The 20,956-nt window shown below is 44.2% G+C and overlaps 1 protein-coding gene across 1 annotated transcript in view; it reads left to right on the forward strand.

Annotated features, from left to right (window-relative positions):
* Positions 1–20,956, forward strand: part of cep112 (centrosomal protein 112) — a 221,621-nt gene that overhangs the window by 3,073 nt on the left and 197,592 nt on the right. Inside the window, exons 5-8 of the mRNA XM_031814326.1 lie at positions 9,973–10,060; positions 11,698–11,778; positions 16,508–16,555; positions 16,666–16,740. Coding sequence (XP_031670186.1) covers positions 9,973–10,060; positions 11,698–11,778; positions 16,508–16,555; positions 16,666–16,740 — 292 coding nt within the window. The remainder of the gene's footprint in view (positions 1–9,972; positions 10,061–11,697; positions 11,779–16,507; positions 16,556–16,665; positions 16,741–20,956) is intronic.

Genomic DNA, 20,956 nt, shown 5'->3' on the forward strand with positions numbered 1-20,956 from the left:
AGTTTGCAGCATTACTAGTTATTGTTTATGGCCCTCATGCTAAATAATTACTTTTGGGGATTACGTAGATTACATTTAGATTACATTTAACTTGTTTTTAATTAATGTAAGCACATTGCATTGACGTAGCTATTTCGTTGAATTTACACAACATAATCAACATGGTTGTGCTCTTTTTGAGCAGTCTGCATTGTTTTCGGCAGCTTGACAGAATACCTCATGACAGTGCAATCAGATATGGACAGTGGACACTTGTATTTTTGTATAGGCTACTGCATGGTCCCTAGACTTCCTGTTTCTAGGTTCTTAAGTAGTCTGAAAAAAAAGTGTCTAATTGTTGTGGACTTGTCAGCAGAACATTTGAATTCAACAATTATTTGCATGGACTTTTCCTCCAACCTAAATATGCTGGACTGCCTGTGAATTCTGAAACATTGTCTCGGCTACTTTTAATTATTTAATTATTTTTACAATACGTTAATTACAGTAGTTCTCTAACACATCATTGTATGATGCAATGAACCACTTTATACAATTTTTACCATAGAGCAGGTATTCCCAAACTGGCATACACGCAATGCTGTCGGAGGTATGCCAAATAAACACACAAAAAAATTCACATAAAAAATAAACAATCTGCACATTTTCAAACAGTCCATTTATATTTTCCACCGGGGCTATACATTTGGGTGAGGTATTTTTCTCGCCTCAGTAGGCTCGTTTCACTGCCAAAAATAAAATGAGACCATCTAGTGTTCAGCGTAATAACAATGTCAAATAATTAACATCCAATCACATTAACCGTTACTCTCTCGCGGGAATGTAGCTAAAGGTAGCTGCTGTTCATGTTGGTATCTGTACTGATTTCGCAAAAGCCATGACAAGGAGACATAGTGGAGTGGTAACGCGCGTGCAAGCAGTGATGTTTTTTTTCCCTGATTGATCTGAATCTAGGATTACAGGGACTCTCCCCAACTATATTCAATGTGCGGGACAGGAAGTTGGAGCTCTTTTCTGTCTGCATTAACATGGACAACACACAGGTCTTTCTATCATTGTATGATTTTTTGTGTGGAAATGAACTCAAGCTTACAGACCATGTCAAATGTGATATAGCGAAGCACCTGAGTGAGCTGGATGCGCAATTACACAGGTACTTTCCCGAAACGGACGACACAAACAACTGGATTCGTTATCCCTTTCATGCCCTGCCTCCAGTCCAGTTAGTGATATCTGAACAAGAGAGCCTCATCGAAATTGCAACAAGTGGTTTTATGAAAAATGTATTTAATCAGAAGCTACTGCCAGATTTCTGGATAGGGCTGCGCTCAGAGTTTCTTGCCTTGGCAAATCGCGCTGTTAAGACACTGATGCCCTTTGCAACCACGTAACTATGTGAGAGTGGATTCTCGGCCCTCACTAGCATGAAAACTATATACAGGCACAGACTGTGTGGAAAATGATTTAAGACTGAGACTCTCCAATATAACCCAACATTGCAGAGTTATGTGCATCCTTTCAAGCATACCCTTCTCATTAACCTGTGGTGAGTTATTCACACCCTTCTCATTAACCTGTGGTGAGTTATTCACCATTTTTGATGAGCAAATAAAGTTTCATATGTAAGATGGCTAAATAAAGAGCAAAATGATTGATTATTATTATTTGTGACCTGGTCCTATAAGAGCTCTTTGTCACCTCCCCGAGCCGGGCTGTGACAAAAAACTCATACTCATTCTTATGTTAAATACATTTATTGTATAGTGTTTGTGGCAGGCTTACAATGATGGCAAAAAACTAAATTTGAGAGTGCGCTGACCCTGGTGCTAGAGGGGGTACGCAGCTGGAGGTTGAATGTTTGAAGGCGTACGGGACTATAAAAAGTTTGGGAACCACTGCCATAGAGAATCAGACAAAAATCTAGGCTACACTCTTTGCATAGTCAAGCCTATCTCAAAATACAACACTGCCCCTTTAAGGCTTTCCTGGAGGATGGTTGGCCAGACTTGGTAGCCTATAAAACATTGCAACATTACAATTACAACCAAATGCTTTTTATGTCTTTATAAATAATAAAGATAAATCATTTCCTCCAGGGCTGAAATGAATGGCTTCCCATTTTCCCTGGGACACCAAAAAATATGTCTACGGTTCAAAACTGGGACAGTTCTGGGACGACTGACCCAAAATTCATACAACCGCTGATACATCAGATCAGTCTGTTTAGCCTAAAATGTTGATAAAGTTTTATTTCTTCATATTATAATCTTACAAATGCACACTTGGCTGTAAGCTATGGGCAAATGTTCCTAAATGCAATTGTCAGGGAAACACTGTTCTCAAAAGCACACGGATGCGTGAGTGGTTTCATGTGACACAGATTAGGAAAGGGGAGATCTAACTAGCATGGGTTACTAAAGTGACTAGAATTATTCATTTGGCTGCTGGACAGTAAAATAATGTTGATTTGAAAACCAATAGAACATGAGAAAAATGCTGTTTTCAATGGCGTATTAAGTGTTTATAAAGTAATTCCCTCAACATTTCTATTGTTGTATTTTGGCTAGGCTACTTTGAAACAACGTAAGACCCACTTCATAAGATGACATAAAACATCTAGGTTTTAAACAATTTAAGTTTATGGTTAAATAGTTTCCAAATGCTAACCACCTCCTCTTAGATTAAAGATGGGGGATGTGCGGTGTGCAACAGGCACTGTCCTTCTTTCCCTTTCCTTCACTCTCCGTCTTGTGACCATTTGATCTGAACGAACTGTTCCTCCAGCATGTCGACAGAATCAAGCTTATAGACATTGATGTTAATTATCCTTCATTATTTTTGTCTAACATGACTGGTGTTTAGCCTATATTTATGTAATTAAAAGTCCCATTAAAGTTTGGCTACATTGTCTGCTTCCTCCCTCATGTCAGCGTTGGTTTGGACATGAGGCTGTAGCCAATATGCATATCACTTACACTATGACGTCTAGGCTTTTTTTATTTATGTACATGGAAAATATATTTGAATATTATTCCAATGTTAGCCTCTGATCCAATTCTGATCGTTGTATTTGTTTGATATTGTGATTTTTGTGATACATTTTTTTGTTTCCATTCGGACAACTTAAATCTATAGCTTATTCTTCTTGTCTTAAATATATATATATTAACTTGTCCCGGACAAGAGGACAAGCATTAATTTGGAGCCCTTTAGCCAATCTCTTTACTAGGCTGCTACCCACTGCAAAAACATTGTTTCCGTGTAATTTAAACAAATTAAAATCAATGTGGAAAAATTATTGGATTTGCAAAAAGTCATCAACGTAAGGGAATTTTAATTTTTTTCTCCACAATTTCGTGATTCCGATCTTGTCTCATCGCTGCAAATCCCCAACGTGCACGAGAGAGACGAAGGTTGAGTCATGGGTCCTCCGAAACATGTCCCGCCAAGCCGCACTTCTTAACACCAGTCCGCTTAACCCGGAAGCCAGCTGCACCAATGTGTCGGAGGAAACACCTTTCAACTGATGACCGAAGTCAGCCTGCAGGTGCCCGGCCCGCCACAAGGAGTCGCTAGAGCGCGATGAGCCAAGTAAAGCCCCCAGCCGTACCCTCCCCTAACCTGGACGATGCTGGGCCAATTGTGCGCTGCCCTATGGGACGCCACCCTATGGGATTTAAGCCCAGGCTGTAATGACGCCGCAAGTCTGCAATGCAGTGCCTTAGACCGCTGCGCCACTCTGGAGGCCTTCACCTAACTTTTAACCTAAATCCAATGACATGGTTACATTTTTGGTTGATTTCACATTAATTGATAACTCAACCAAATGCAAATCAAAACTAGATGTTGGGCCTACCGCCCAATTCAATGAGGGAGGGAGGGACCTGTAATGCTTTGAATCTACTTTTTTTTTTATCTGGGCCAAGGGGACAGGGGTGAGTGGTTCTTGGAAAATGTCATTAAACATGTGTTGATAGGGACGACTAGTTGCTTGCAGTGGAAAATTCAGTGGCATCTTGAGCCAAAGAACCATTCAGGTCAGATAGATTCATGGTGGTTCTGTTTGTGGGCTTATGTGTATAGTCACTTTAAAGATACACATACGTTTGATTGTGAAAAGTTGTTGGCATGACGTACGAGATGTCCTTGTCACAAGTCTGACCAGTTACACAAGCATGTCTAACGGTAACCTCAGTTAGCCTAAGTACACTGGTTGTATTGAAGAGCTGGATTTGATTTTGTCTGGCTAGTGTCTGATTGGGATAAGAGCATTTAAAGAGTGTATAGATCACAGGTTGAAGGCCTGATGGAGAAAATGACTTAGTACACATGCTCTTTAATGTGTCTCTCCCATTTAGATAAAACTCTAGGGACCTAATTTGACTCCTTGTGATGTATGATCTTTTGATCTCTGCCTCATGCCATTAATCAGGCAATGGGGTCATAGGTCAAGTAGTCATTTAACTTTGGGGTGCTTGCAGGTTAGACTGTATCAGCAATCCTGTTCTATATTTGGCAATCCTGTTCTACACTGAGTATACAAAACATTAGGAACATCTTCCTAAAATCTCGGAAGTATCTTGTTGTTGAGCCTCTAGGTTTAGAAACTCTGTTTTTAACTGGCTAGGAGAGACACCATGTTTGGCTGGAGTGAGTAAGTTCCAGATTTGGCCACAAGATGGTGTTACTCACCGGCAGAACCGGTGATGTCGTCCGTGATGGTTCTCTCTGTTCTCAACGGGTAAAGTCTAGTTGTGTCTGTGTGAAAGGAATGGGGGTGGCAAGCTGATCCAGGTTAAGAGATCATCCTCAGAGGCCCTGGTGTGAAGCCTACCTGCCGACTCCTGGTACTCGCATGTCACTTATGGATCAGGCCTTAAACACGCCATGATTGTCTTGACACGTTGTTGTCTTTGGCGTTCCTTGGAGAGCTCTGAGAGAAGGGGGAGAGAGACGAAGTGTGTGTATGTGTTGGGGGAGCCGAATGTTGACTCGGCATGTGTGGAAGTGTTGTGTTCGTTACAATAGACGAGGGGAATTTCTGGTCTGTCTCCCCTCATAGTAAACAGGCAAAGGTTGAGGATGAATGTGTGGTGGTGGTTAGCATCATATTTGTTAACCCCTATATGTGAATCCCTTGTGTTTCTCTCTCTTTGTTTTTCCTCTTTCTGTTTTACTCACCCTGACTCCTGTCTCATCTGAGCTCCACACATGAGAACCCCTAACCTCTCCCTCTCCATCCCCCTCGCCAAGTGTGACAATAACATTGTCCTTGCACCATCAGACATCAAACAGCTTTTATAAATGACCCGTTTAGCCGCCTCGGGTCTTTCCCTGTACGGCCAGAGTCTGTTCGTTGACCTTGCCTCCAGGTGGTTGAGTTAAGGGGTCCACGTCTTGTTTGTGCCACAGGGTCTGGCTGCCTTCCTTGGGGTGCCTGAGGGTGAGACCTAGGGCCTCTGGCTCCTGCACCTGGAGGTCATGGACGAAGCGTATAGATGTCAGGCTGTTTTAATAAGACTGGCTGCAGCAGCAGACACACACACACACACACACACTCCCCCTCTCTCTCCCCTAGCCCCAACCTGCCTGGCTGGCACAGCTTTGATCTCTGGGCCTCAGACTCCAGACACATCTGATTCAATTATCCTCATCCACCTGTTGACTTTGAGGCCCGACATTGCACTGCTCGCTTGGCCCCCGGTGTGTGCGTGTGTGCGTGCGTGCATACTTGAGGAGAAGAAAGTGTGCCTGCTAGTCTTCACGTAGGCTGCTTTTACAGCTGGTAGAGAGACACACAAAGGATACAAAATATGCACGCCATTAGTTTCACGATGATAAGTTTGACCTCAACTGACACTAATTGAGAACATACAAGTTTTGTATCATTCAGTCTCGCTCACTTAATAACAGAATGTAGACACACAGAGAGTGCCCTCTCCTGCCTCTGATGCTGAATTTCACTGGTCCACCTTCTCTATCGCCCTCTTATTCACATGACATTTTCTTCAGAAAGGCAAGTGATCTTCTGTGGTCAAACTGTCAGTCTCTTGTGACAGAAAAGTACTTCATAGAACTCTGGAGTGTTAAGGACATGAGGAAAACAACAAAGTGAATATATAGGCCTAAATGACTGTAGTTAAAAGTGCCCTAGAGAAATAATTGGATGTTTTCATCGCATACCTCGGTACAGTACTGGTTGTTCTTTCGCCGAGCGTCTCCACCCTTCCCTAATTGTGCAGATTTATTCAGTCATTGTTAAGCCGGTGTAATTGCCTCCAGTGTATATGCTTAATTAGCTGGTAATACTAATTAATGAAGCATAGCTTGTCAGAATCAGTAGCAGAAGTTCCCATTGTTGTCTGTTCTCTCTTGGTTGTGTTGGAAGAAAAATAGTTTTGCTAGGACGTGTCCTAGTGCAGTGATTCCCAACCCTGGTCGTTGAGTACCCCCAACAGTACATGTTTTTGTTGTGGCCCCGGACAAACACACCTGATTCTACTGGTCAACTAATCATCAAGCCCTTAACAAGTTGAATCATGCTTTTTTTGTCCGGGGCTACCTCAAAAATGTGTGCTGTTGGGGGTACTGGAGGACTGGATTTGGGAAACACTTTTACACTGCTCTCAGTGCTCTGATTCTGTCAGCATCAGCAGAGGTTCCCATTAGTGATGCACCGATATTACATTTTTTGCCGATACTGATATCCAATATTTTTCTTGGCAAAAAAAATTATACCAATAACCGATATTTTACATTTGAAGCATTCTAGTACAGTTAAATAGATAACACACACACATGGACGCAGCGGTCTAAGGCACTGCATCTCATTGCAAGAGGCGTCACTACAGTCCCTGGGTCGAATACGGCCTGTATTACATCCGGCCGTGATTGGGAGTCCCATAGGGCGGCGCACAATTGGCTCAGTGTCGTCCGGGTTTTGCCGGGTTAGGCCGTCATTGTAAATACCCCATTTCATTGATCCCCAATCCTTATGTAAAGCTGTACAGTGCAATATGAATGTTAGTACACACAATACGCTGACTGGGGAGGTGATTTCATACAGTCCCGCGATAAGAGCTACAACATTAATATTTGGGTGAACTCTTCACAGTTGTGTTCTGTGGGTGTCACCGACTAGACTGATACCCCATTTTATTGCTTTACTTTACAACCTTGTTTAACATTATCTAGTCTAAATATGGCATGATTCCACTAATTGTAACCTTCTGCATCACTTTCAAAGAGGTACTTTTATTTTGAAGGCAAACCGCAAATTCCACTATTGTGCCTTATCCTTATTGTGGCTAGCTTCACAACACATACCCCGGTCTGGTTGAGCCTCACTATCCAGATTAAGCTAGCTGGCTGCTTATAACGTTAGCTTTGGGCAACAGTGTTAAGTAGCTGGCCAGCTATTTATTTTCATGAACTGAAGTTCGGCGAACATCAAGTGGCTACCTAGCTAATACTTACTCACAAGGATTTCAAAATCATTGCTAAAAATAATGAAAATGACTGCAGTTTCTACTGGTCATTGTTTTCAGGCTGGCTGTATTGGTGCTAGTTAGGTACCAAGCTTAAGCTAGCTAGAAGTTGCAGTTGAACAAATAATGCTTTATTTGAATGCTTTACTAGAAGGGCAGCATCCCGGAGTTGCCTCTTCACTGTTGACATTAAGACTGATGTTTTGCAGGTACTATTTAATGAAGCTGCCATGAAGCTGCCAAACTAGACACTCTGATGTATTTGTCCTATTGCTCAGTTGTGCATCGGGGCCTCCCACTCCTCTTTCTATTCTGGTTAGAGCCAGATATTCCATAAAAAATCTGCCGTTTCCAGCTACAATACTCATTTACAACATTAACAATGTCTACACTGTATTTATGATAAATTTGATGTTATTTTAACGGACAAAAACTGTGCTTTTCTTTAAAAAATAAAATGTCTTAGTGACCCCTAACTTTTGAACGGTGGTGTACATGATGAGTTATGCAAAATAAATGTATTGTGGCAAGAACAGCTCAAATAAGCGAAGAGATATGACAGTCCATCATTACTTTAAGACATGAAGGTCAGTCAATACGGAACATTTCAAGAACTTTGAAAGTTTCTTCAAGTGCATTCACAAAAACCATTGAGCTCTATGATGAAACTGGCTCTCATGAGGACCGCCACAGAAAAGGAAGACCCAGAGTTACCTCTGCTGCAGAGGACAATTTCAATAGAGTTAACTGCACCTCAGATTGCAGCCCAAATAAATGCTTCACGGAGTTCAAGTAACAGACCCATCTCAACATCAACTGTTCAGAGGAGACGGCGTGAATCAGGCGAATTGCTGCAAAGAACCCATTACGAAAGGACACGAATAAGAAGAGACTTGCTTGGGCCAAGAAACACAAGCAATGGACATTAGACCAGTGGAAATCTGTCCTTTTAGTCTGAGTCCAAATGTGAGATTTTTGGTTCCAACCGCTGTGTCTTTGTGAGACTCAGAGTATGTGTACGGATGATCTCAGCATGTGTGGTTTCCACCGTGAATCATGGAGGGGGTGTGATGGTGTGGGGGTGCTTTACTGGTGACACTGTCAGTGATTTCTTTAGAATTCAAGGCACACTTAACCAGCAGGTCTACCACAGAATTCTGCAGAGATACTCCATCCCATCTGGTTTGCTCTTGGAGAGTGATGGAGTGCTGCATCAGATGACCTGGCCTCCACAGTCACCCGACCTCAACCCAGTTGAGATCTTTTGGGATGAGTAGGACCGCAGAGTGAAGGAAAAACAGCCAACAAGTGCCCAGCATATGTGGGAACTCCTTCAAGACTGTTGGAAAATCATTCCGGGTGAAGCTGGTTGAGAGAATGCCAAGAGTGTGCAAAGCTGTCATCAAGGCAAACGGAGGCTACTTTGAAGAATTTGTTTAACACTTTTTTGCTTACCACATGATTCCATATGTATTATTTGATCATTTTGATTTCTTCACTTTCTACAATGTAGAAAATAGTAAAAATAAAGAAAAAGCCTTGATTGAGTAGGAGTGTCCAAACTTTCTACTGGTAGTGTAGATGCTGATATGTTATGTATTGCGATTCTCACGATTCTATGTATTACGATTCGATGTTCCAAACATATTGCTCACCTTGTCTGTTGCAGGAGAACAAGAGAGAGCCATGTAAAAGTGAGTTTTAATCAGTCATGGAAATAAAAGTGCTGGAAACATGTTGGCTCACCATTTTTTTTTTTTTACATGGAAACAAGCTAGAGAAGAAATTCCAGTTTTGGCGCAGGTACAGTTGACTAGCGCTAGCTAAAGTTAACTACCTAGCTTTTCATTTTTTTAAACTTGGAGTTACCAAAATAATGTTGTGAAAAATAATATTGCGATACTCTAATGTATTGATCTAATGTATTGATCCCACATCTCAGTCATGGTAAGTATTTTTTTCCACAATAAAGTAGCTATCAGCAAAGCCAATGCTAGTAGGAAAAAATCAATTGCGAGAGGCAAGGGTGTTAGTTTTTTAGAGTAAAGGAGTGCGCTAAAAGCATAGATGCATCAGAAATGGGGCAAGTACAGCTGTAGGATCTTCATTTGATCACTCTTTTGTTGCTCAGAATAGCCTTTCAAATCATGTTGCTGCAGTATTATTTTGCTGTGACAATACAGGTCAAAATATAAAGATCCTACATCTGTACTGCACGACTCACATTTGATGAGTTACAAATTATATTGATAGACATGATGTAAGCCAGTGATTGAGTGAAACTGTTTCCTGTAATATAACCAGTGATACACTCAGATCTTTGTATTTAGTTGTTTTCTTCAATCTTTCCTAATGTAAATCTCTCTCTCCATCTCTCTTTTCCCCTCCCTCTCTCTATATATCTCCCTCCCTCTCTTTCTCACATTTCTCCTTCCCTCCCTCTCTTTCTCACATTCTCTCTCTCTCTCATTCCCCCTGTATCCAGGAGAAGACGGCTATATGAGGAGATGTCTCCATCTCGGCCCCTGGCCTCCAGCCCAGTGAAACGCTCTTCTGAAGACCACAACAAAGGGGTCAGCAGTACTCTACAACACTCCTTGTCACTACTTGGCAACTCTTTACATTTAGCCTATTTTATCTTAGTTACTGAGTTTGTAATTACGGAGTCTTACATTTCAGGCAGGACATATTCTATTCTGTGATGACGTTCTCCATCATATCATACCATTGATTGTATTTTCACACGGTAGGTTGAATGGCTGCGACACAGAGAGTATGACATTACACCGTGCGTGACACTTGTACTTGGCATACCGCGATATCAATGATAATAAACACTGTGGATGACATTTACAGGCGATGAATCAGGACTATGACCATTTTAATCAGCCTGGTATTTCCATCATTTGTCTGTGTAATATGAGGTGTTAACTTGGCAGTGTGCCTTGTTCTGTTACGTGAGACAAAGAGAGAGGGAGAGGTCCACCCTCCACCTAATTTCAGTCGGGTTAAAAAAATGCCTACACTTCGACTTATTGGATATTTCTCTTTCTTAGATATCTCACCCTCACCAAGCCCCAAACCCAACCCCAGGCAAAACCTGACCCGAAAAACAACAGCGCCCTGGAAATGTTCACATTATAACGTATATACGAAATGTTTCCAAAACCTCATCCTGAATCAACAGCAGCACTCTGGAAACGTTTGCATAACATTCACACAACGTTCACGTAAAGTTCACATTATATAACAGCGTTTCAGGAGTGGGGCGCCCTGTAACAAAAGACTGAGCAAAACAACAGAGGGGAGAGCGTTGTGACCCCTAGACTGGAATTTAGACTGCAGGGGGACAGGACGGGGACGGTAATGATCTGGAACCGCCAAACATCTGGCGTGGGTAGGAGGAGGAGAGGGAGGCAAAGAGGAGAAGGAGGGGAGAAGAGGGAGAAGAGGAGAGTAAGGAATGGGAGAGAGGATGGTAGGGGGTGGTGGAGGAAAGGAGAGAGGAGGAGGAGGCAAAGAGGAGAGGGAGGCAAAGAGGAGAGGGAAGACCAGACTAAGGAAGGAGAATGGAAGAGGGTGGGGGGAGGAGAGTAAGGAAGGAGAATGGAGGAAAGGAGAGAGGAGAGGGACGAGGAGAGTAAGGAAGGAGAATGGAGGAGGGTGGGGGGAGGAGAGTAAGGAAGTAGAATGGAGGAAAGGAGAGAGGAGAGGGATGAGGAGAATAAGGAAGGGGAATGGAGGGGAGGAGAGTAAGGAAGGAGAATGGAGAGAGGAGAGGGATGAGGAGAGTAAGGAAGGAGAATGGAGGAGGGTGGGGGGAGGAGAGTAAGGAAGGAGAATGGAGTGGAGAGGAGGGGAGGAGAGTAAGGAAGGAGAATGGAGGAAAGGAGAGAGGAGAGGGACGAGGAGAGTAAGGAAGGAGAATGGAGGAGGGTGGGGGAGGAGAGTAAGGAAGGAGAATGGAGGAAGGAGAGAGGAGATAAGGAAGGGAAATGGAGGGGAGAGGAGGGGAGGAGAGTAAGGAAGGAGAATGGAGGAAAGGAGAGAGGCGAGTAAGAAAGGGGAATGGAGGGGAGGAGAGTATAGTAAAGAAGGGTTGGAGAAGCAGTTGGGTGGGGCTGGGGGATAAGAATACAACACACCCTACTGAACAGTATGTGCACTTGTTGTCCCACACTCAGTATCACCTATTCTCTTTGGTCCCTAGGTGGATGGCCACAGGAAGCCAGTGGTGCCGTCTACTGACGACAGTGACCTGGAAGCTCGCCTCAACAGCTGGAACCTGGGGGTATGTCTGCCAGGGCCACATTCAGTAGCCAAACGTTGTTGAACGTGGCAGATAGAAATGCCACGAATAGAGCCAACATGATTCCATATTCTAGTCCGATAAGCATGCATAACATGCACAAAATATCACTGGAGGCTGCTGAGGGGAGGACGGCTCATAATAATGGCTGGAACAGAGCAAATTAAATGGTATCAATGTATTTGAGACCATTCCACTTATTCCGCTCCAGCCATGACCACGAGCCCGTCCTCCCCAATTAATGTGCCACCAACCTCCTATGCTATATATACAAAAGTATTTGGACACCCCTTCAAATGAGTGGATACGGCTATTTCAGCCACACCCATTGCTAATGGTGTATAAAATCGAGCACACCGCCATGGAATCTCCATAGACAAACATGGCCTTAACGAAGAGCTCAGTAATTTCAATGTGGCACCGTCATAGGATGCCACCTTTCCAACTAGTCATTTCGCCACCTTTCTTCCCTGCTAGAGCTGCCCTGGTTAACTGTAAGTGCTGTTATTGTGAAGTGGAAACGTCTAGGAGCAACACTGTCCTCGGTTGCAACACTACCGAGTTCCAAACTGCTTCTGGAAGCAATGTCAGCACCCTAGCTGTTCGTCGGTAGCTTCATGAAATGGGTTTCCATGGCCGAGCAGCTGCACACAAGCCTAAGACCAATGCCAAGCGTCGGCTGGTGTGGTGTAAAGACTATTCTGTGCTTCCGACTTTGTGGCAACCATTTGGGGAAGGCCCTTTCCTGTTTCAGCATGACAGTGCCCCCGTGCACAAAGCGAGGTCCATACAGAAGTGGTTTGTCGAGATATGTGGAAAAGAACTTGACTGGCCTGCACAGAGCCTTGACCTCAACCCCATTGAACACCTTTGGGATGAATTGGAACGCTGACTGTGAGCCAGGCCTAATCGCCCAACATCAGGGCCCGAACTCACTAATGCTCTTGTGGCTAAGTGGAAGCAAGTCCCCGCAGCAGTGTTCCAACATTTAGTGGAAAACCTTCACAGAAGAGTGGAGGCCGTTATAGCAGCAAAGGGGGGACCAACTCCATGTTAATGCCCATGATTTTGGAATGAGATGTTCGATAAGAAGGTGTCCACATACTTTAGGTTATGTACTGTATTTCTGTCTGAATGTCCCAAAACGTTGTGATCTGCTAAAAATCGTCCCTAATTTATTCCATGTCTGTAAACATCGTAAGTACAGTATATAGGCCTCTCACACCAGGGTTTGGATTACAATTCCTGCTTGTTTGAAGCAGAGGGGGAGCCCTAGACACCTGAGAAGCATATTGCAGTCACAGCCAGTTCCAGGCAGGTTATATGAAATATACCACCATTGGATGAGAGAGTACCCCATGCCCAGTAGACTACACGTTGCCTGTCACACTGACACACTACTGACTAGCACCTACACAGCTGCAGTGTCTGTCAGACCACAGGGATACAGTCAGAGAGCAGTGAGATGAGGGCTAGAGGAGGAGGAAGGAGGAGAGGGAGACTGAGAGTCTTTAGATGTGTTCCTGTCTTATCTCCTGTGTCTGGAGAGTCACTGGACCTGGGAGAGATAAGCAGTACACTGATGTTGTCTTTATTCTCTTATTTATTCTTTCTCTCTCTCCCTCTCTCTCCCTCTCTCTCCCCCCTCCACCTGTACAGGTCTCTCTCTTTTCTGATGAAGTTGATGATTCTCTCTCATCTCTCTCTCCCTGTATCAGACGGGGGACATGAAGCCCTGCTCTGCTCTGTGTTGTTGTAGTGATAATGATAAGAGGCAGTGTGCTTGGCAATGCTCCCCTAGCCTCCACTACCACCAGCATCATCTATAATAGATCTACAGGTGGTTGTACTCTGCACTGTGGAACATAGACATAGTTAAGCTGTGTGGCTGTGCTCTCTGCACTGTGGAACATAGACAGAGTTAAGCTGTGTGGCTGTGCTCTCTGCACTGTGGAACATAGACAGGGTTAAGCTGTGTGGCTGTGCTCTCTGCACTGTGGAACATAGACAGAGTTAAGCTGTGTGTCTGTGCTCTCTGCACTGTGGAACATAGACAGGGTTAAGCTGTGTGGCTGTGCTCTCTGCACTGTGGAACATAGACAGGGTTAAGCTGTGTGGCTGTGCTCTCTGCACTGTGAAACATAGACAGAGTTAAGCTGTGTGGCTGTGCTCTCTGCACTGTGGAACATAGACAGAGTTAAGCTGTGTGGCTGTGCTCTCTGCACTGTGGAACATAGACAGAGTTAAGCTGTGTGGCTGTGCTCTCTGCACTGTGGAACATAGACAGAGTTAAGCTGTGTGGCTGTGCTCTCTGCACTGTGGAACATAGACAGGGTTAAGCTGTGTGGCTGTGCTCTCTGCACTGTGGAACATAGACAGAGTTAAGCTGTGTGTCTGTGCTCTCTGCACTGTGGAACATAGACAGAGTTAAGCTGTGTGGCTGTGCTCTCTGCACTGTGGAACATAGACAGGGTTAAGCTGTGTGGCTGTGCTCTCTGCACTGTGGAACATAGACAGAGTTAAGCTGTGTGGCTGTGCTCTCTGCACTGTGGAACATAGACAGAGTTAAGCTGTGTGTCTGTGCTCTCTGCACTGTGGAACATAGACAGGGTTAAGCTGTGTGGCTGTGCTCTCTGCACTGTGGAACATAGACAGAGTTAAGCTGTGTGGCTGTGCTCTCTGCACTGTGGAACATAGACAGAGTTAAGCTGTGTGGCTGTGCTCTCTGCACTGTGGAACATAGACAGAGTTAAGCTGTGTGGCTGTGCTCTCTGCACTGTGGAACATAGACAGGGTTAAGCTGTGTGGCTGTGCTCTCTGCACTGTGGAACATAGACAGAGTTAAGAGCAGGATGTTTGGTTGCAGCGGCTGAAACTACCAGCTGTCTGCAGCATTCTCTGCTGCCTCAATGTAATTCTGTCTTGCCTGGTCATGCTTTGTTTAAACTTTTCTGGTATCCTCTTTGAAATGTCTGTATCCCAGAGCCATCTAGCCATCTAGCCAGGTCTCTCCCTCTCACCTTTAGGAGAGAACAGAACAACCGCAGTCTTTCCCCTCATAGTCCAGTCGATTGTCCCTGTCTGCCTCACAGACCTGTTGCCCAACGTTGGGTCAACGTTAGGAAGTGATGCATCACAACGTGTGTTTGTTTGGCTTGAGCGGTAGGTCCTTGATGTGGAGTGGCTCTCCTTTCTTCTCCTCTCTCCTCTGTCTGCGGCCACCTCATCCATCTGTCCTTGTCAGGGAGAATGCCACAGACAGGATCCAGTACCAGTGCTGGGCAGACATCACAAGCAAACACACACTTTAGTTTAGTCTAGCACCAGTTTATGTTTCACCACCAATGTCTGGTCTGGCCCTGCCCTGCAAGCCTTGGCATGTGGGCCTCCCATGGTCAGAGTTGGATGTGGGCCGCTCCGCTCCACAGAGAGGGAGGTAAGTGTGGGACGTCTTTCAATATTCAAAAATGTTGTTAAGACTTTATAATCACTTTTATTTATAAGCCTGATTTGCTGAACTGGGTGTCAGAGGTTAAACACAAGTGTTTCTCTGCACTAGCTCTATGCTCAGAGGGCAGAGGTTTGTCCAGCCACTGCCTGTTTAGTATTGAATGATTGGTCGTTCTGGAGTATACTGGATGTCCGCTGTCTTACTGACATGTCATTTAGTTCAGACCAGTTTGGTCTCCAGCTCTGGGCCTTCAAACAGGCCTCAGTCCCCCATTCATTTAGGATTACTGAATGAGCTCACCAACTTGAACCTTCACACCATAGAGAAAACACGCACAAACACACTCACACACACACACACACTCACACACACACTCTACTCCCGTCCTTCGCCCCTCCCTGGCCCTTTGAGCCTTAGCTGTAGAACTCTTTCCTCTCTCTCTCTGTCATTTGTTGTCATCTACAAAGTCAGAGGATCTCTGTTTCAGAAGGCTGTGATCCCGCCTGCTCCCTTGCAGCTGTCTTCCACACTGTGTGAAGCTGCCTGGGAAGTTCATAGAGAAATAAGGAGGTCACTCACAACAAGAGGAAAGGAGAAGAAGGAGAATGAAATTAGATGAAACGGCCAACTCCGTGGACTCACTACAGTACAGTTTCTCCTCCCGGCTTAATCCCCTAACAGAGTTGAACCATTGATGGTTTTACTCCATAGCCATGTCAGTCAGTCCACTTGTGTCTTAACACACTCTAAGGTGGGCTGACGTCAGAGTTGTCGTTCCTGTTAGCCGTCTCTTCAGTCTCATTGTGTTTTATCTTCCCTGTGTAATCAAAGGGGACAGAGCGGGCGTGTTTGGTGAGGGAGTATGTATACACATCTGTCTCTCTGGGCCGATAGACGCGTCATGGATAGCTTACGGAGTAACAGGGGTTGACAAAAGGGCTGACTGGCAGAAAGAGGAGCCAAGCGGAAATGGGCCTAGCTGAGCTGAACACACACAATGCCTTGAAGTGGCCCGAGGTATTCCCTTTCTGTAAACAGTCAGAGCTGAGGGAAGAAACTAACTGTGTGTTAAGTGCTGGCCTTTGAAGTTTGAAGTCCTGTATTGTTTAAGACAAACCGAGGGCGGAGGTCGGGAGGGACGTGTGTGTGTGTGTGTGTGTGTGTGTGTGTGTGTGTGTGTGGTGGAGCCTTGTCTTGAGAAAAAGGAGGAGATGCAAAATAAGTAAAGTTTTTTCTGTTTCTTTTCTTGTTCTCTTGCAGATTGAGAACCCCAGGTATTTGAGAGAGAACCCTATCCCCTTGTCTCCGGTAAGTGTAAGGGAGGGTTCCCATGTGTGTTGAGGGCAGATAAGTGTTACCTTTTCCTCACTCTCTCCACTCGTCTCTTTCTTACCCACTCTTTCATTTCCATACTGTAGATATTCCTCAAATCCAGCCTGAAGAACAGCGCCGGGACTGATGAGCAGACCCCAGTAGCAAGACAGGAGAAAGAGGTGGGCACTAGAACACCCACCTAACCATAGACAGCCATCTAATAACCATCAACCATTCCAGAAAGCAATACCTGTTGAGTACCTCAATCAATACTGAGGTAGAGTACCTTATGATAAGCTGTAGACAACACTCTTTACCAAGAGAGTTTCCATCTATATTTTCCATAGTAGTCTATTTACCACCACAAACCGATGCTGGCACTAAGACCACACTCAACGAGCTGTATAAGGCCATAAGCAAGTAAGAGAATGTTCACCCAGAAGTGGGGCTCCTAGTGGCCGGGGACTTCAATGCAGGAATGCTTAAATCCATTTTCCCTCATTTCTACCAGCATGTCACATGTGCAACCAGAGGGGGAAAAAACTCTAGACCACCTTCACTCCACACACAGAGATGTGTACAAAACTCTAGACCACCTTCAAAACTCTAGACCACCTTCACTCCACACACAGAGATGTGTACAAAACTCTAGACCACCTTCACTCCACACACAGAGATGTGTACAAAACTCTAGACCACCTTCACTCCACACACAGAGATGTGTACAAAACTCTAGTCCACCTTCACTCCACACACAGAGATGTGTACAAAACTCTCCCTTGTCCTCCATTTGGCAAATCTGACCATAATTCTATCCTCCTGATTACAAGCAAAAACTCAAGCATAGGAAGTACTCGATCAATACGGAATTGGTCAGATGAAGCGGATGCTAAGATACAGGACTGTTTTAAGACGAAGGCATTGGGGAGTATGCCATATCAGTCACCGGCTTCATCAATAAGTGCGTCGACGACATCATCCCAATAAGTACATATCCCAACCAGAGACCATGGATTACAGGCAACATCCGCACTGAGCTAAAGGCTAGAGCTGACACTTCCAAGGAGCGGGACACTAATCCACTAGTCTCCTCTCCTCCTTTTGGTTGAGAGCTTCAAGTTTCTTGCAGGTACTAAGTCCTGTCATTAACAAACTATCATGGTTCAGACACATTAAGACAGTTGTGAAGTGTTCATGACAACGCCTGTTTCCCCTCAGGAGACTGAAAGGATTTGGCATCTGACCGCAAGGCGGAACAGAGGGCAGCGTGTACGGGCCAGTACATCACTGGGGCCAGGCAAGCGGTACCGGAGCACCAAGTCTTGGTCCAAAAGGCTCCTTAACCGCTTCTACCCGCAAGTCATAAGACTGCTAAACAGTTATGCAAATGCTTGACCCCTTTTTACGTTGCTGCTACTCGCTGTTTATTATCTATTCATAGTCACTTTTTTCATACCTACTGTACACGTACAGTGCATTCAGGAAGTATTCAGACCCCTTGACTTTTTCCCCAAAAATGACTGTATAGCCTTATTCTAAATTGAATTACATTTTTAAAACATCATCAATCCACACACAATACGCCATAATGACAAAGCAAAACCAGGTTTTTAGAATTGTTGCACATTTATATATTTAAAAAACTATACCTTATTTATATAAGAATTCAGATCCTTTGCTATGACTTGAAATTGAGCTCATGTGCATCCTGTTTCCATTGATCATTATCATCCTGTAATATTTCTACAACTTTATTGGAGTCCACCTGTGGTAAATTCTATTAATTAGACAAAGGCACACACCTGTCTATATACGGTCACACAGTTGACAGTACATGTCAGAGCAAAATCCAAGCCAGAACAGTGCCAAGTGGGTCTAACCAGAATAGAAAGAGGAGTGGGTGGCCCCGGTGCACAACTGAGCAAGAGGACAAGTACATTAGAGTGTCTAGTTTGAGAAACAGACGCCTCTCAAGTCCTCAATTGGCATCTTCATTAAATAGTACCCGCAAAACACCAGTCTCAACATCAGCAGTGAAGAGGCGACTGCGGGATGCTGGCCTTCTAGGCTTTATCCATAGTGATGGAGGTAGGCCTGGTCAATCTCCTATTCCATGTCAACGGGACGATAACGTGAGAATTTGTGAATCCAAATTCTAAGGAGTAAGAGTCCAAGATCATAACGTTAACCCAAAACTGTGAACCACAAGTTAAGTCCCATTCAAAGCAAATTTAACATAGTGACACACTGTTGTCACTCTGGTAAAGAGTTTAATCTCCTTATGCATGAAAATTGTGTTCTAGGCTGCGCTTTGTGTTGCGTTTGTGTTGTTTCTAAAGGGACGATTCCGAATGCCCCTTTAAGAGAGAAAAAAACCAGACCAGTGGTGACAGTTTTTCCTTATGTGGATTTAAGCTGAAAATCCCATTCTGAAAGGACGCTTTGAAGTCCCCCACCCGCCTTTACTCACACTGTTAATATAAAACTGAGCATGACTTGACTCTAATCGCCATGGCTTTTTATGTCCCCCTGGAGAAATGCTGTACTCAATTAGATCAACTTCAGTGAGCTGGCCAAGAAGGGAGAGGGACAGGGGGGACAGAGGGGGATAGAGAGAGTGAGAGGGAGGAATAGAGAGAGAGAGAGGAAACGTGGGAGCGAGAGAGAGTGGTTCAATGGGCACCACCAACAATGCTCATCAGCCCTCCTAATGTGGTTATTCATTCTGATTGGAGGAGAGGAGACTAATGTGGTGATATTCATTCTGACTGGAGGAGACTAATGTGGTAATATTCATTCTGACTGGAGGAGACTAATGTGGTGATATTCATTCTGACTGGAGGAGAGGAGACTAATGTGGTAATATTCATTCTGACTGGAGGAGAGGAGACTAATGTGGTAATATTCATTCTGACTGGAGGAGAGGAGACTAATGTGGTAATATTCATTCTGACTGGAGGAGACTAATGTGGTAATATTCATTCTGACTGGTGGAGACGAATGTGGTTATTCATTCTGACTGGAGGAGAGGAGACTAATGTGGTTATTCATTCTGACTGGAGGAGACTAATGTGGTTATTCATTCTGACTGGAGGAGACTAATTTGGTGATATTCATTCTGACTGGAGGAGAGGAGACTAATGTGGTGATATTCATTCTGACTGGAGGGGACTAATGTGGTTATTCATTCTGACTGGAGGAGACTAATGTGGTTATTAATTCTGACTGGAGGAGACTAATGTGGTGATAATCATTCTGACTGGAGGAGACTAATGTGGTGATATTCATTTTGACTGGAGGAGAGGAGACTCATGTGTTAATATTCATTCTGACTGGGGGAGACTAATGTGGTGATATTCATTCTGACTGGAGGAGACTAATGTGGTTATTCATTCTGACTGGAGGAGACTAATGTGGTTATTCATTCTGACTGGAGGAGAGGAGACTAATGTGGTTATATTCATTCTGACTGGAGGAGACTAATGTTGTAATCTTCATTCTGACTGGAGGAGAGGAGACTAATGTGGTTATTCATTCTGACTGGAGGAGAGGAGACTAATGTGGTAATATTAATTCTGACTGGAGGAGAGGAGACTAATGTGGTAATATTCATTCTGACTGAAGGAGAGGAGACTAATGTGGTTATTCATTCTGACTGAATGAGAGGAGACTAATGTGGTGATATTCATTCTGACTGGAGGAGAGGAGACTAATGTGGTAATATTCATTCTGACTGGAGGAGAGGAGACTAATGTGGTTATATTCATTCTGACTGGAGGAGAGGAGACCAATGTGGTAATATTCGTTCTGACTGGAGGAGACGAATGGGGTAATATTCATTCTGACTGGAGGAGAGGAGACTAATGTGGTGATATTCATTCTGACTGGAGGAGAGGAGACCAATGTGGTGATATTCATTCTGACTGGAGGAGAGGAGACTAATGTGGTAATATTCGTTCTGACTGGAGGAGAGGAGACTAATGTGGTTATTTTCATTCTGACTGGAGGAGACTAATGTGGTGATATTCATTCTGACTGGAGGAGAGGAGACCAATGTGGTGATATTCATTCTGACTGGAGGAGAGGAGACTAATGTGGTAATATTCGTTCTGACTGGAGGAGAGGAGACTAATGTGGTTATTTTCATTCTGACTGGAGGAGACTAATGTGGTGATATTCATTCTGACTGGAGGAGAGGAGACTAATGTGGTTATATTCATTCTGACTGGAGGAGAGGAGACTAATGTGGTTGTATTCATTCTGACTGGAGGAGACTAATGTGGTAATATTCATTCTGACTGGAGGAGAGGAGACTAATGTGGTAATATTCATTCTGACTGGAGGAGAGGAGACTAATGTGGTTATTCATTCTGACTGAAGGAGAGGAGACTAATG

Source organism: Oncorhynchus kisutch, unplaced genomic scaffold (genome assembly GCF_002021735.2).
Source record: "Oncorhynchus kisutch isolate 150728-3 unplaced genomic scaffold, Okis_V2 Okis06b-Okis10b_hom, whole genome shotgun sequence".
Classification (NCBI taxonomy): domain Eukaryota; kingdom Metazoa; phylum Chordata; class Actinopteri; order Salmoniformes; family Salmonidae; genus Oncorhynchus; species Oncorhynchus kisutch.